The sequence below is a fragment of the Lepidochelys kempii genome, chromosome 1 (genome assembly GCF_965140285.1).
Source record: "Lepidochelys kempii isolate rLepKem1 chromosome 1, rLepKem1.hap1, whole genome shotgun sequence".
NCBI classification, from domain to species: Eukaryota; Metazoa; Chordata; order Testudines; family Cheloniidae; genus Lepidochelys; species Lepidochelys kempii.
The window spans coordinates 113,992,064-114,008,902 of NC_136380.1; the positions used below are offsets into that span (position 1 = coordinate 113,992,064).

At 42.8% G+C, this 16,839-nt stretch overlaps 2 protein-coding genes and 1 long non-coding RNA gene across 6 annotated transcripts in view; 1 reads left to right on the forward strand and 2 right to left on the reverse strand.

Moving 5' to 3' along the window:
- The window catches only part of RGPD4 (RANBP2 like and GRIP domain containing 4), a 59,601-nt gene extending 49,808 nt beyond the window's left edge, over positions 1–9,793 (reverse strand). Inside the window, exons 1-4 of the mRNA XM_073350899.2 lie at positions 9,454–9,793; positions 3,888–3,955; positions 3,230–3,341; positions 1,615–1,767 (exon numbers count right to left, since the gene is read on the reverse strand). Of these exons, the coding sequence (XP_073207000.1) occupies positions 1,615–1,767; positions 3,230–3,341; positions 3,888–3,955; positions 9,454–9,525 (405 nt within the window). The 5' untranslated portion in view covers positions 9,526–9,793. The remainder of the gene's footprint in view (positions 1–1,614; positions 1,768–3,229; positions 3,342–3,887; positions 3,956–9,453) is intronic.
- An 842-nt stretch (positions 9,794–10,635) lies between these two features.
- Positions 10,636–16,839, forward strand: part of LOC140914062 (uncharacterized) — a 46,212-nt gene continuing 40,008 nt past the window's right edge. Inside the window, exon 1 of the long non-coding RNA XR_012159754.1 lies at positions 10,636–10,722. This is a non-coding gene — a long non-coding RNA (uncharacterized LOC140914062). The remainder of the gene's footprint in view (positions 10,723–16,839) is intronic.
- Positions 14,205–16,839, reverse strand: part of LIMS1 (LIM zinc finger domain containing 1) — a 140,883-nt gene continuing 138,248 nt past the window's right edge. For 2 of the 4 annotated variants that reach the window (XM_073350950.2, XM_078853768.1), the window contains one exon: positions 14,205–15,374. In XM_073350950.2, coding sequence (XP_073207051.1) covers positions 15,260–15,374 — 115 coding nt within the window. In that variant the 3' untranslated portion in view covers positions 14,205–15,259. The remainder of the gene's footprint in view (positions 15,375–16,839) is intronic. The other 2 variants (XM_073351000.2, XM_073350930.2) reach the window with 1 other exon arrangement.

The window sequence follows — 16,839 nt, forward strand, 5'->3', positions numbered from 1 at the left end:
CAACTGTTCCCAGAAAACACAAAAACAAATAAGCAAAGTGAGAGAGTTGCTGAGGTTGAGCCTGGTACTTGCTAGGTAGTCAGCCATAAAACCAGATCAAAAAATATAACACTAGACAAAGAAACCAGTAACAGTTTAAAGGTCTGCTACTTTGCTACTTGTCAGAACTAGAAGTGCTGTCATGGACCAGGAAGTTCTCCCTACATCAAGTTCTGAAGGAACTCAAATATGAAGTTTCAGAACTAACTATGGTATGTAACCTATCATTTAAATCAACTTCTGTACCAGACGACTGGAAAATAGCTAATATGATGCCTATTTTTAAAAAAGGCTCCAGAGGCGATCCCAACAATTACAGGCTAATAAGCCTAAATTCAATACCAGGCAAACAAACTATAGTGAAGAACAGAATTATCAGACACATAAGTGTACATGATATGTTGGGGAAGAGTCAACATGGCTTTTATAAAGAGAAATCATGCCTCACCAATCTATTAGAATTCTTTGAGGGGTTCAACATACATATGGAAAAAAGCAATCCAGTGGATATAGTGTACTTAAACTTTCAGAAAGCCTTTGACAAGGTTCTTCACCAAAGGCTCTTAAGCAAGGTAAGCAGTCATTGGATGAGGGAAGGTCCGCTCATGAATCAGTAACTAGTTAAAAGATAGGAAACGAAGGGTAGGAATAAAAAGTCCGTTTTCAGAATAGACCAGTGGTTCCCAAACTGGGGTTTTCAGAATGTTACAGGGGGTGCGCCAGAAAAATTTCACTAATGGCACCCAGAGGACCCTGGGCATTGGAGGCAGCAGGTGGGACCCGGTTGCAGGGCAGACAGCCCAAGCCCCAGGGAGAGTGAGGCAGGGCAGTTGGGGCTGGCAGCCAGAGCCCTGCCCCCGTGAGCAGGGGAGCCGGCCGCCCAAACCTCAGCGCTCCGCTCGGGACCTGCAGTCCGAATTCAGTGGAGCTCAGTTGACTGGGGCGGTCAACGGGGTCCAGCAGCAGGAACCCCATGGAGTGCGGAGGAAATTTAAACTTAAATCCCTGGAAATATTCATTTTTAGGAGGGGGCTCACAAGATTTCACAATTTAGTGAAAGGGCTTTGCAGGCTGTTAAAGTTTGGGAACCACTGGAATAGAGGTAAATAGTGGTGTCCGCCAGGCGTCTGTACTGCAACCAGTGCTGTTTAACATTCATAAATGAACTGGAAAAAGCGATAAAGTGAGGTGGCAAAATTTGCAGACGATACAAAATTACTCAAGATACTTAAATCCAGAGCGGACTGCAAAGAGTTACAAAGGGATCTCACTAAGCTGGGTGACTAGGCAACAAAATGGCAGATGAAATTCAATGTTGATACATGTAAAGTAATACATATTGGAAAATATAACCCCAACTGTCCATACAAAATGATGGGATCTAAGTTAGCTGTTACCATTCGAGAAAGATCTTGGAGTCATTGCAGGTAGTTCTTTGAAAACATCTGCTCAACATGCGGCAGCAGTCAGAAAAGCTAACAGTATGTTAGGAATCAGCAGCAAAGCGATAGCTTAAAATAACTGCATGCATGTTAGAACTTTGTAATTATAGCACACCTCAAAATTTCAGTTTACCTTCAGTCTGTAAACAGCAGGGCTTCCAGGGAAGAGTTTAGAAGCTCTCTCAACCCAGTATTTTGTTCTTCCATCTGTAACATCATTGTCACACAATAATTCCGCAATCTTCAGTACAAGATCTTTTTGTGTTGGGTTCAACTCCACTGAACGCTAATATTTCATCACCACCACAAAAAAACCAAACAGCTGTTATTTTTGTAGTTAGTATGAATTATGAAGAATTTCAGCATATAACTAGATAAACAGAACAAAAAACTACTCAAACACTCATCAGTATGTACTTTTACAGTTTTAAGTGTGCAACGAAAGCAGCTTCAAAAATCTGTTATAGTACTACACTTCGCAAGATGTATTGGACATGTTTTTAATAAGCTTATTTTTCGAAAAGTTATTAGGTGAAGAAACACATACTGGTAGTTTTACACCTTTATATGCTTATGGAATAAGTCAGATCAATGAGTTTTGGTCCTGATTCTGTAACGCAGTACTGTAATGCAGTTTACTAGCAATTGGAATACACACCATAAAGTTATAGGGATCCCTGTTAGGAAATCCCAGGGCAATCTTATTTTGCCTTATTTTGAAAAGTATTCTACCAGCCTAAACTCCCTATTAATCAATTTTCAGTGTGGGAAGAAGTTAATGGTCAGGTTTCTTAAAGATCAGCTCTAGGACTGATACAGTATACAGTTACTTCTGTTTGAATTTTCTTTACACTTATCTTAGATATTGCATCAATAGTGAATTTCCTCTATTTCTTTCCATGTTTTTAATTTGTGCATTTGACAGTACTGACCATAGTCAATTTTGTTTTCCCACGGCTAGCAGGTTAGTTTCCTTCTTTGGTTTTGCTGGTCTTTAACACAGCACCAGGGAAGAGAATACACATTTTGAGAGTGAGAAAGAGGAAAATATAACAAGAATCACAAAAAGCTGTCACACAAACTCAGTGCTGCAAGAAAATGAGCTAAAGGTCTTATTACAATTCATTAAAGGGTTAGATATTTTTATGAATATACAGTTAGATAGGATAAAGTTCATAAGGACTAAATCCTCATGCTTTAGAACATAAGCCAGTCAATCAACCAAGATTAGAAGTAAAAATTCCCCCATAGGCATGTTATTTCTTAACTGTTCATTTGAGGGAGGGTAAGGGGAGACGAAGTGGGTATTCACCCATGAAAGCTTATGCTCCAATATGTCTGTTAGTCTATAAGGTGCCACAGGACACTCTGCCGCTTTTACAGATCCAGACTAACAGGGCTACCCCTCTGACACTTGGTAAGGGGAGAGTTATACCGGTCCCTGAAGCAATAGCCATTGTCCAGATCCAGATCAATCACTGGTATGATTCGTGACTATTTTTACAATGCACGTTAGGTGAACTAATGTAAGACCCAAACCTGCTTTTCTACAGATATGCCAGAATGTTTACCAATTAGTAGAAGAATTTTTTTCCCCAGAGTTAACTTAACATGTGCGGAGGTCCACAGGTTATAAAACTGAGTCTTTCTAGTAACTTAAGCTAGGAAAGAGAAATAAGTGACACTAAACCCTTCTGGGATTCGTCCATAATTCAAGAATCACCTGATTTCATCATTTTACTTCTTACCTTATAGCAACCCACAGCTTTTTCTATGTTATCTTCAGCTTCATAGAGCTGGCCCAGAAATTTGTGTGCCTTGGGATCTCTCTCTTGTACATTAAGGTAAGTAGATATGTATCTGTAAGAAAGCAGTTACCATATCCCTATGTAAGGAATAATTCTGAAACAAAACCTGAAACAGACAGTTAAACAACGTAAATAGTTCACTGGTGCTCTGGACTCTGAGGGTGAAGAGCAAGCAGTGTGTTTAGTTCCAGGTATCTGTTCTGGGGTCTCAAAAAAAATTAACCAACATTATTCTGATATGAGCCATCATTACCTGTTTGCCAGAAAATGTGTGTGTCTAATAAGGGAGACTTGTGATAGCGAATCACTTAGAAACAGTAACTTACGGAAACTAAAATATAAAGTTCTGCTATGCTGTTTGAATGACAGCTGTCTAAATAAAGAACACTTTTCAGTCCCTCATTTCCAATTTTCCTTCAGGTTTCCCCATTAGTGATTCAATGGATTTGTATCAAATAAGTGCTATCAGCACTGTCTGAAAGTAACAGTTTTGATCATTCAGTATTAGGCATCAGAAATTGCTTTGTAACAATACCAGTATCCATTTAATTTCTATAGCAGTAAAGCTCTTTGGAAGACAGAACAACATATACTTTACCTTTTAGCAAGTTCATACTCTTTCGCTTCATAATAGAGTTTAGCAAAAAAGAATCCTTTCATTGATTTCTGGAGGGGAAAAACATTAATGATAAATAAGCTTAAAATATTTAATGTCTATATTTTTGACCCAAAATGGTTTAGACAAAGTTCCCAGTTAACATATACTATATTAAGTGATTAAACTTCAGACACATCAGTTATCAACCCTAGTCCAGTTTTTCATTTTGGTCTGTAATATTCTCCCCCATAACATCTTTGTAGAGAAAGACCTAATACCATACTGATGGTGTACATTTGGGAAATTACGGCTACCCAGTGAACCAGAGAAATTCATTCCTTGGTTGTAATAGGAGCACTTCTGACAGGCAGCTAACAAAAACAGTGAATGGGAGACAAGATGGGGTAATTTTGGTCACAATACAATACGCTTACTGCTGGAAAAGCTTGTTACACATCCATCCACCAGTAGGGAGATGATTAATTTCTTAAATTATACACTGCAACAAGTCTGTCATCAAACACTGATATTTAACTAGGACACAGGAATCCCATAGTATTCCCAAACTACACTACTCTTGATTACTCCCTGATAGTTCTCCCCGAAGGGAAAATTTCTGCTTGTGTCACAAAGATATAGTTGTGGCCTGATATTAATACAGATGTTCTGCAAGGGAAGGGAGAAGCAGCCAAAAGTACTTTCTCTCCATTCTACCACCCACTGTATCTCTAACAGTAGAAGATCATCCTTGTGCCTCAAGAAAAGTACTTGTGGCACCTTAGAGACTAACCAATTTATTTGAGCATAAGCTTTCGGGAGCTACAGTTCACTTCATCGGATGCATAAAGTGGAAAATACAGTGAGGATGTTTTTATACACAGACCATGAAAAAAAGTGAGGATGTTTTTATACACACAGACCATGAAAAAATGGGTGTTTATCACTACAAAAGGTTTTCTCTCCCTCCACCCCACTCTCCTGCTGGTAATAGCATATCTAAAGTGATCACTCTCCTTACAATGTGTATGATAATCAAGGTGGGCCATTTCCAGCACAAATCCAGGGTTTAACAAGAACGTCTGAGGAACAGGGGGGGAGGGGGGGGAGGAATAAACAAGGGGAAGTAACCTATTTCCCCTTGTTTATTCCCCCCCCCCCCATTCCTCAGACATTCTTGTTAAACATTCTTGTTAAAGTTTGTGTGTGTGTTTTTTGGAGGGGGGTGAGAACCTGGATTTGTGCAGGAAATGGCCCACCTTGATTATCATGCACGAAGTGAGCTGTAGCTCACGAAAGCTCATGCTCAAATAAATTGGTTAGTCTCTAAGGTGCCACAAGTACTCCTTTTCTTTTTGCGAATACAGACTAACAGGGCTGTTACTCTGAAACCTGTCATTATGTAGAGAGTTGTCACTTTGGATTGGCTATTACCAGCAGGAGAGTGAGTTTGTGTGTGGGGGAGTGGAGGGTGAGAAAACCTGGATTTGTGCTGGAAATGGCCCAACTTGATGATCACTTTAGATAAGCTATTACCAGCAGGACAGTGGGGTGGGAGGAGGTATTGTTTCATGATCTCTGTGTATATATAAAGTCTGCTGCAGTTTCCACGGTATGCATGCAATGAAGTGAGCTGTAGCTCCGAAAGCTCATGCTCAAATAAATTGGTTAGTCTCTAAGGTGCCACAAGTACTCCTTTTCTTTTCACTTTAGATAAGCTATTACCAGCAGGAGAGTGGGGTGGGGGGAGAGAAAACCTTTTGCAGTGATAAACACTCATTTTTTCATGGTCTGTGTGTATAAAAAGATCCTCACTGTATTTTCCACTTTATGCATCCGATGAAGTGAGCTGTAGCTCCCAAAAGCTTATGCTCAAATAAACTGGTTAGTCTCTAAGGTGCCACAAGTACTCCTTTTCTTTTTGCGAATACAGACTAACACGGCTACTACTCTGAAACTTGTGCCTCAGTTGCTCCTGTACAGAACTGCTGGAGCAGGAACATGAGTGAAACTGACTAACTCCTGTCATGGCTGCTGTGGAGCAGAGAAACAGGCACTTCTTGAGAAAAGAAAGAAGAAAACGGAGATGAAGAGTAACAAAAAGGAGGGGAGACGAGAAAACGCAGTGAGGCTGTATCTTTTTATTTAATGGCAGAGCATCAGCTTGTGACTATCGAGATCCTTTCTCCCTGGACCAACAGAGGTGACATACACATGCAGATACTACAAACTCAGGCATGAAGGGGAAGGAAGGAACACTTTATTTATTTATTTCTCTAGCAACTCATTCTGGTTAAGTGGAAGACCAACACTGACAGGATAATGAAAAATCCAACTCCAGATCTTCTAGGTGAGAGCGAGTATCACTTCAAAACAGAGTTGTTGGTGAATGAACAAGATTAAAAGGTAAAATGGAAGTCTCTGAAAAGTCTCAAAGAAAAAAGGTAAAATCAGAAGAGGTGAAAGATGCAGAGAACCAAGGAGGAAATAAAGGACACCAGTGAAAGCATTCCAAAAAGAAGTGGGTAAAGAATGACAAAATAAATGAACTGCTAATTAAACACTAAGTTTTGATTTTTGTATTTTTTGCTACAAACTTAATTTCACTTGAAACTGTAGCAAAAAGAAACAAAGCAAACATGCAACCCTTTTTATCTGTATGACGCTGTAGGAGAATGGTTCAGAACATACAGCCAGAAGCAGCTGATGGAGCCAAAGTCACAGTGAAAATCCACGATAGATCCCAATCTCTGTTTAAAAGGATATTTAGTGCAAAAGTTTATCCCCTCTTTGGGATTTGGGACTTAAAGACAAAATAAATCCCAAGGCAAACTTGTAAACTTCTTGGAGCACAGACCAAAAAATCTCTGCGCTCAAACGATAAAGTGCCCACAGAGTATGGAAACAACTGATAATTGCTCGTTTTTCCCTCAACAATTAATTCAGCCAACAGTAATTTCTACTCCTCTATCAAGGAAGACAGAAGTACAAATAAACATTTTAGATATAATGAAGTTTTGGACTTTTACATGCAAATTGGGTCCAGCCATCAGCTACTAGCAAGCCTCTAACATGGCACCAACTGGAAAGGGCCAAGTACTTCTCCTTCCTACTCCTTTCAAAAACATATCCATCAATGCTAACAAAACCAAGCTAAGATCCTATCATATTTCTACTGGAAGTCCACTTAACTTATTTCTGAAATACTGGCATCAGCTCAGGAATCTTTACATTTTCTCAAATGTTTTAATAGCACCTGTTCATAAAAGGATTGTATTGTGTATCCCTTCCCATATTCACAATTGGGAAACATCCTTGTGTCAGCTACAGCAATTGCTTATTAGTGAGTGTGACACTAGAAAGATTCAATGTATTTTTAGTTTTCTTTAATGCAATTCAGGACCTGGAAACAAAGAGAGCCAAAAATCACATGACCAACCAGATCTCTGCAAGCCACCAGCAAATGCTCTGAGGAACACTGGTGGTCCACAAACCACAGGTCCAGAACCACTGTATTAACAGCAAATGAAGACAACCCAAATAATTATCTATAAAGCATGTAGGAACAAGGTATTATTGGACACCGAGTGCTTCTCTGGAAAGTGGATGAACTATTGAGGCAGAATTAAGAATGGTAAGAATTTCTTGGTTTGTTTGTATCATTAAGTTCTCAACCACAGTTAAAAGAAAAAAGAAAAAAATACAACCTTAATCACATTTAAGATCCAGGACAAACATAAAATGACCCATTACATTCTAAGCAATTCCAATCCCTCAACTTTCTCAAATCACTCATTAGATATTAAATTTCTCTGTTTCAGCACAAAGATTATTTATTTTTGAACAAAAGCATGCATTTTAATTTTTTTACTCTTTAATAAGACATGTTTAGTTTTTAATCTTCTCCATAAATACTATATTATTGGACAAATGTGTTTGATAAGTTTGAAATGGTCTGGTGAGCCACATTTCTTTACAATTTCAAGGGATAGTTCATTTCAGTCCCTTCTTAATTTTACAATACAGGACAAAGGAAGAATGAGAAGTACCTATTTTCCATTGTTTACTTTGTGTACTTACTATACAATCAGCTACACCATTACCCATATAAAGTCAGCATTCCCTGTTTGCGTGGGTCTTTCGCACAGTGAACAGGAGCAAACATTAAAAAAAGTGTGATGTAACAACAAATATCTGTTAGGTGTAACTTTTAAATTGAATAATTTGTTGACATGGTCTCTGTTGTAAAAGGCATCTGAATCCTATGACTTCCACAATCAACAAAATCTCTGCATGCGTATTTCAATGAGATAGTAACAATACTGTGTGCACAAAGCCTGCCTAAAAAGATTATACATTAAACACACTGATGTGCCTACAAAGCAGTACATAACACTGTTAAATTTCCTGCCACTACAATATAGAGCATTTACTAATAGGACTAAAACTACAGAATAAGTGTTAACAGTCAGGTTTTAAGCATTAGATTGATCTCTGGCTTTTCAGAATTAAATGTCTATGTTAAACTATATCTGTGTGACCACTGGTGATCTGGAGAGCATCTTCTGGGGTCTGCAGAGAGATAACTGGTGACGCAGAACTAGCTATAATTTTCATTTCTAAAGTGCATTACCAGACAAGAATGTAATGCATTTTCAGCTAATTCCATGTAAACAATTGTGATCGTTGCAATGGGGTTGTTACAAGCCCATGAACAAGCAGGGAGCTAGGTCAGCCACTTTTTATTAAAATGTGATCCACGTTTTGTGAAAAAAAGTTTGAGCCCATGAATTACCACCCTACAGATTAATAACTCTGAAAGCTAAATTGCACGGTTTTTTTTTTTTTAGAGCAATAGCAGTGTTTCAGACACATCAAATCTGCAGCATCGCATTAGCGACTTAAATCCTTTCCTTAGCAGAAGCAGCAGGGCGAGCTTCCCTGCACGATCCCATCGCTCTCCCCCAACTCAACCGCGGACGGACGGACGAAGGGCTGAAGGAAAAGCGCCCACAGCCCAGAAGATGGCTCAGACCCGTCTCGGTTAGACTCCGGGGACCCGGCTGCTACACTCTCCTCCCAGCCTTGGCTACAGCCCCACCCCCACCGCCAGGGCAGGGGCCCGGCCTTGCAACCGGCCCGCAGAGCGGGGGGCCCCGCCCACACCGAAATGAGGCCAGGCCAACGACGTTGGAAGCCGGGCTCCTGTCAGACACGGGCCCGGGACTCGCTGACCCTCCCGCCTCCCTGTCGCGGGCGGGGGCCCACCCCGTGGGGCCCCGCCGGTGCCGGATCGGGGCAGCCGCCCTCCCCCAGCCGCCCCTCGCGGGCGCCAAGTCCCTTCACCCCACCGCCACCGGGCGCCAGCGGCAGCCCGCGCCCCGCGGCGACCCCGGCACCCGCTCCCCGCCGACTGACTCGCCCCGCTCCCCGGCCCTCGCTCTTGGGGAACAAGCCGCCGCCGCCCCGCAGTCACCCGGGCGGGGACCGACCGACCGACCGACCCCCTCCCCGCCGCGGGCCCGGCTCCGCTAGCGGAGCTCGCCGGGGACACCGGCGGGCCGCTCACCTCTTTGGGGGAGGGGGCCGCGGCCTGCACGGAGGCGATGTACCGCTCCACCTCGGCCTTGCTGCGCCTCATGGTGGTGGCGCGCGCAGAGCCGCTCGCTCGCTCGCTGAGCGAAACGCGAAACGCCGCCGCGAGCCCCCCAGCTCACGAGCCGCACTCGCGCTGCGCCCACGGGCGTGAGAGTGGGGAGGGGGACGCTCGCGTGCGTAACGCGGCGCGCTACGTCTGTGTGCGTCGTCACCGCTTGCGGAAGCAGAAATGACGTATATCGGCTGGGCCGCCCCTCTCCTGTCCTGAACCTGGCCCTGGCCCTTCGCCTCTCTCCGCGCTCGCGGCGGCGCGTTCCTTGGCCAGTTTCACAGTCCCCGGGAGCCAATCGCAGCGAGCGTTTGGGGTGGGAGGCGGCGGGGGGAGAGGGTGCGCGTGCCCGGAACCCACGTGTACAGCTGCCAACCGCGCTTGCTGCTGGACAGTGTCAGGGAGAAGGGGGTGGGGGAGGGGAAGGCCAAGGCCTGTCACCTCTGGCTGGCCTGGTAATAGTGTAAACCGGGGAGGGGGGTCGGGCTGGTGCGAAGAGGCGGGCGATCAGTTGTTGTCCGTGGCCACTGGCGGCAGGACAAGACGTGAAGGGGACTCAGTCTGCAGCCAGGGAGGTTTAGGTTAGATCTGAAGATAAAACTTTTTTTTAACTTTGAGGGAAGTTGAATTGTGCAACAGGCGTGGGAGGGCGGTCCTGGAGTCCCTGCCGGGGGGGGGGGGTGTGTGTGTGGCCAGGTTGGACAAGCACCTGTCAGGGGTGGCCTAGGGTAACTCAGTCTTGCCTCAGCGTTAAGGGGCTGGACTTACGTCCCCTAAAGCCAGTGGTGAGCTGGAGCCGGTTCCGGTTGTTAAATTTAGAAGCCCTTTTAGAGCCGGTTGTCCCTCACGGGACCTGCCGGGGGCGACAACCGGTTCTAAAAGGGCTTCTAAATTTAACAGCCGGCCAAAAGTGGTGCCTTAGGTGCTGACTCCATGGGTGCTCCAGCTCTGGAGCACCCAAGGGGAAAATTTGGTGGGTGCAGAGCACCCACCGGCAGCCTCCCGCCCCACCCCCGGCCCCAGCTCACCTCCGCTCCGTCTCCTCCCCTGAACGCGCCGCCCCGCTCTGCTTCTCTGCCCCCCCACCCCCAGGTTTCCCGTGAATCAGCTGTTCGCGCAGGAAACCTGGGAGGGCTGAGAAGCAGGCGGCGGCTTCGCACTCAGGCCCAGGAAGGTGGAGGCGGAGCAGAGGTGAGCGGGGTCGGGGGGGGGGGGCGCGACGAGGGCCGCTCGCGCTGCAGGAGGTAACCCAGGGAGAGGGAGGGGAACTGCTCCCCGCCCCAGCTCGCCTTCGCCTCTCTGGGCCTGAGTGTGAAGCTGCCGCCTGCTTCTTAGCCCTCCCGGGCTTCCCGCGTGAACAGCTGTTTCGCGGGAAGTCGGGGGAGGGGGCGAAGCAGAGCGGGGCGGCGCGTTCAGGGGAGGAGGCAGAGTGGAGGTGAGCTGAGGCCAGGCAGGGAGCTGCCAGTGGTGCACCCACCAAATTTTCCCCGTGGGTGCTTCAACCCCGGAGCACCCAGGGAGTCGGTGCCTAAGGCACCACTTTTGATGTGATCGGTGGGGGTAGCAGTCACTGCCCCTGCTCCCCCCCAGCTACACTCCCCCACCCCTAGGAGCCAGAGGGACTTGCTGGTACTGGATGCTTCCTGGGAGCCGCCACAGGTAAACGCTGCTGGGACTCCTCACCACCCAGCAGGTCCCTCTGGCTCTTAGGGGCGGGGCGCGGTGGGCACCCACTGCGGTGGCCCACAAGACCCTCCTGCCCGGTTCTGGGGGCAGTCAGGGGACGGGATGGATGGGGCAGGGGGTCCGGGGGAGGGAGGCGTCAAGGAACGAGGAGGGTTGGATGGGGCAGGAGTCTCTGGGGGTGGGGGCGGTCTACGACCCCCTCATGGGGTGAGGAGGGAACCAGTTGTTAAGATTTTGGCAGCTCATCACTGCCTAAAGCCCTGCATTTCTACGATACAAAAGGGATGATGAGAGGCTGGTAGGACTCATGGGAACTCTGTGTCACAGGACCGTGTTTCGTGCATCAGATCAGTATGCCCAGTAGAGATTTATTTCTGTGACGTCATTTGTTTTCAACTGTGGCCATTGTCATCTTCAGTTAATATTCTTCTGAGATTCGAATTTATACATCATAGGATTAATCCTCAGACCAAGCCTATGATTGACTACCTGGAGCCATTATGATGTATTTATCATGAGTCCAAGCTACTTCTATAACTGTATAACTGTTTCCTTCAGCTCTCTCTCTGTACAGCACCCCGACCAGCAAAATTATCCAGGAAGAAATAGGAGTCCATTTCCTTCTTCCTTAAAGCCAGTATTAATACATGATCCCATAAGACAATGGTTCTCAATCAGGGATATATGTCTTCCTAGGGTACACAGGGTCTTCCAGCTGGTACATCAACTCATCTGGATATTTTCCTAGTTTTACAACAGGCTACATAAAAAGCACTAGCAAAGTCAGTACAAACACATTTCATGGTAAAATGAGAAAGTAAGCAATTTTTCAGTAATATTGTGCTGTGACACGTTTGTATTTTTATGTCTGTAAGAAAGTACTTTTCAAGTGAGATGAAACTTGTGGGTACAGAAGACAAATCTGACTCCTGAAAGCGGTACAGTAGTCTGGAAAGGTTGAGAGCCACTGCTGTAAGAGACCCTAGGAGCATATGTCAGATCAAATAATAATCAAAATTTGGGGTGGGGGGATACAACCTACCATCTATATGTAAAGCAGGTGAATTGTAACTGGGAATATGAAAATAAGCCTCCTTTAGGAACTTGTTTAGATGTTTCAGATGGAGCCCTGTTTGTTCCTGGTCCTCGAAATAGGATGAGGAACAACAGTTGATGTGGAATTGGTTGTAGTGCTCTGAAGTACATGATTAGAGCTCTACCACATTCAGGGCCATGAAAAATTCGTCACGGACCGTGAAATCTGTATTGTAGAGGGTAAAATCGCACAAAAGACCAGATTTCACGGGGGAAACAAACATTTCTCAAATTGAGCGTCCTTACCCAAAAGGGATTTGCATGGGGGTCACAGGATTATTTTAGGTGGAGTCACGGTCTTGCCACCCTTACTTCTGTGCTGCCTTCAGAACTGGGTGGCCAGAGAATGGCGGCTGTTAGCCGAGCGTCCAGGTCTGAAGGCAGTGCCCCGCCAGCAGCAGCACAGAAGTACGGATGGCGTGGTATGGTATAGCCACCCTTTCTTCAGTGCTGCTGCCTTCAGAACTGGGCAGCCGGAGAGTGGTGGCTGCTGACTGAGGGCCCAGCTCTGCAGGCAGCAGCCCAGAAGTAAGGGTGGCAATACCCTACCATGACATCCTCTTAGAGCCTCTTACTCCACCTTTTCATGTTCTCTGTATGTATGTATGTATCTTATCTTCTTACTATATGTTCCATTCTATGCATCTGATGAAATGGGCTGTAGCCCATGAAAGCTTATGGTCAAATAAATGTTAGTCTCTAAGGTGCCACAAGTACTCCTGGTTTTTTAGGACTAAATGGGAGGTCAGGATATGCCACTGACTTTGTACATGTATTATAACATTTACACAGTACCTTTACCACACAGTGATATCCTCAGTGATTCCCAGGTCTTTTTCCTGAGTTGTTACAGTTAACTTAGAACTCAATAAGTGTATGGATTTAACTTACTTTTCAATGTCTATTGCCTTGCATTTGTCATCAGTGAATTTCATATGGGATCATGCTAGCCATTTACTAGCTTTGTTTGGGCCCTCTGAAGTTCCTTGGTCTTTTCTAGTTTTGATTATAATTTGTAAGGAAGATAAATGTATTCTGCATAATTGTTAAATGTCAAACGTGACCTGTGTGCTAATGTGAAAATGTGTGGTGACTGACTGTGTTGGATGGGGGTTGGGTGACATTCAGGTGTAAATTTCAAAACTAGGCTATTTTAAATTATTTTGGCTAAGAAAAGTTAGCAAGTATTTTATTTGGAACATTTCCTAGACGATTCAACTATCCACTGAACGGTATCTGAAATTTAAAAGCTAAATTAATTTATTAAAGTGGGAAATAGAGGGACTGTAGTTCTGCTTTAAGGGAAAAGTACAGTAAGGGAAATACAGCCTTAACTATGGAGTCAGTTTCGGTGTGTAGCACTAGTAAGGCAAAGAGAACATATACGGGGTCTCTCACCTCCACAACCAAACATTCCTTTAAGAAAAAGTCAGACAAGTTATATTCTATAACCTTTATTAATCACACTGGGAAGCTTACCATTTAAACCAACTAAGGGATATTTTTTCTTGAAGATATGAAATGAGACTTTAGTTGGTAGAGTATAATCCTATACAATCTGTTTAGATTGCTATAGTAAAGGAAAAAAAGGTTTATTAATTTTGTTAAACAAGTTTGCCAAACTACTGCACCTTTATAGAGGAAGGGAAAAAACCCTAGATTCTTTATGATTACAAATGAATAGCATAAGACTTAGAAGTATGTTATAGGGAATTCTGATCAGTTTGGACCCAGTTCTTCAAGACTGACACAAAAGTTGAAGGTGCTCAGCACCTTCCAGGATAGACTGTTTATACAGACACTCACTGGTGTAAAAGTAACATTCAGAGATGAGCGAGAATTATTTCATGTACTATTAAAAAAAATTAATTGAGTCTAGAAGCAAAATAATGTATTTTTTAAAATTCAGGTGTTTTCAAATTCGTAAAAACAAAACGAACAAACTTCATACATTCTATAGAGCTGAAGTAGTTAAAGCATATTATCTCTTATAATACCTGGTATATGTTTTCTGCATAAAAATATAAAATAAAAATAAAACTGTATATATATTTAATGCATCAGTGTTTTTGAATACTGTTGTAAAAGATACAGAAGAATAAGGCACAAAATGTAAGTAAAATACAAAAACACTCATGAATGTTACTGGATTATTTTGAACGGAACATAGCAAAATTCAGGTAGCTCTGAATATGCATATTTCTTGCAACAGGAATAAGTTTTCTATATTTTCATTACAACTTTTAAGTCTGATATACAAAGATTAATTATGTAAGATTTATCTATTAAAGGCACTACACTTTTGCAGTGGTTGCACTTAGAAGTTTGACTTTCTTCAGATACATTTAAAATAAGGCTTCATAATGACTACATGGATCTGAATCTAAAAACAAATAGTTCCATAAAAAGTGATGCTACAGTCACTTCATGACTTACAAATGTGCTTAATTCTATGCACAAGTATTACCATTAACTTCAACGGCACTATTTGTGTACAGAAAGCTAGGCTCATCTGTTAAGTCACTGCAGGATATGCACAAGCAGATCTTATGTCTGCACAGAATCCCACTGAAATCTGGGTACAAGGCAGATCCAACTGCAGTACCAGAGACGTAAGAGTTTAACATGAATTTGTATCCGCAATTTACTATGCAAGTACAATCTACATATCAACAAATATGTATAAATGTAAATGTCAAATACAGAATTGAAGATATATTTTGTTTTTGCTAGTTATGAGGTTTATATAAAATGTAGAGGGTTTTTAGATGCATTTTTGCGGGCGATAAGAGGAAAGTACTTTAGTATGAAGGTAGTCATGCATCAAGAAAACTCATTTTCTTTGCGTACGTATTGCTGATTGCAAGCCTCAAAGAAAAATAAAATAAAAGTCAAGTAATATCTGTAATTTTTTCTCATTTTTGCACAGGAGGATTAGAAGGAGGCTTTACTTCCTCCCTAAAGTTTCAGCTAGTTTCTTCAGTCTTTTTTTCAACTCCAGAGGAAACTTCTCATAACATTTCTTGCAGACAGGCTTCATATCAAATTCAACAAATTTGTTCCTACAAATGATAAAAAAGGAAAAATATCTTTTGTGAAAGAGATTTCAAAGAGTACTTGTAGCATGTCATATTGACATAGTACAGGCAGCAAAATAATGCTTTTTCAGTATTTTTGCTCAATATATACATGGAGTTAAGATTATAAATGACATAGCAAGACAACAAATATAGATGTATACTTGAATCTATTTTTTATGTTACATACAATTATACTTGTTATTAGCACTGCCCAGCTTTGTCACTGGGTGCCAACTTTCAAGAGGGGAAACCCAAATTCAGGAGAGACTTTTGATATGTGTTTATTTATTTTTTAGCCCTGGCAGGTTAAGTACAAGTGAATTTGCTAACGGTGACAGATTTGAGTTTTGAAAAATTGAGATGGCCAATCCTTGCACATATAATCAATATTTATGTGAAAGAGACCTGAAAGTAAATAGCTGAAGTGAAAGAAACAGCTGTACAGGAAAACAAATAGAGAACTTTTGGCTACTGAGGAAAATTGTTTTATGCAATACTGTGTGTTGTGCAACCACTGAATTGTAAACCTAACAGTAAAGATACACGCTATATTTTCAGAAGTCTGTGGACACCCAGCCTTAAGGACCTACAGATATCTGATGTGGGTATAGGCAAGAACTGTTAGGCAGAAGATGCTATGAATTTCCATACTGGATCAGAGCAGTGGCCATATATAAGTATCCTGTCTCTGACAGTTGCGAGTACTAGCTGCTGCAGAGGAAAACGGAAGAATTCCTGCAGAAGGCAGTTATGAGCCAGTTTGCCCATGAGACAGGAAGTGCCACTATATCAACAAAACAATAAAACTAACTGCTATCAAATGCACAATAAACAAACTGGAAAAACAGAAAAATAAAATGCTATTTAATTTCTTTCAATTGTAGTAATCTCTCGAGTTACTTAAAACAATACATACTAAATTTTCAGCTGGAAAAGTAATTTTCAAGTTGACTGTGTCTGATATTTTAACAAGTCTTTTCAATATTTAAACAGTAAAACTCTTCTGTTTATCAATACATATTGGACATGATTTTCTGATCTCCCATGGGATTCCAGGAGCTGTTAATTTCAATGTCACTTTGCAGCAATATGATGGATTGTAACAGGAGACTCAGTCCAATGTGAATTATAAACTTTATTTTAAAAAATCAAAAACCTTCTCATTTTAGAGAACTTTTGGAGAACTCCAAAAAACAAAATATAAACTCTGTATGAACTGTGAAAAACAAGTCAATTACTATTCAGAGGGCATCTTGACAGAGTTAGCAAAAACCAGTTACCACCTTTTTGTAACAGTTGTTCTTCGAGGTGTGTTGCTCATGTCCATTCCATTGTAGGTGTGCACCCGCACATGTGCGCAGCCGTCGTAAACTTTTGCCGTAGCGGGTACCCACAGGGCCGGCTTTGGCACCCTCATGGTGCAGTATATCAGGTGCCGCTGGCCCTG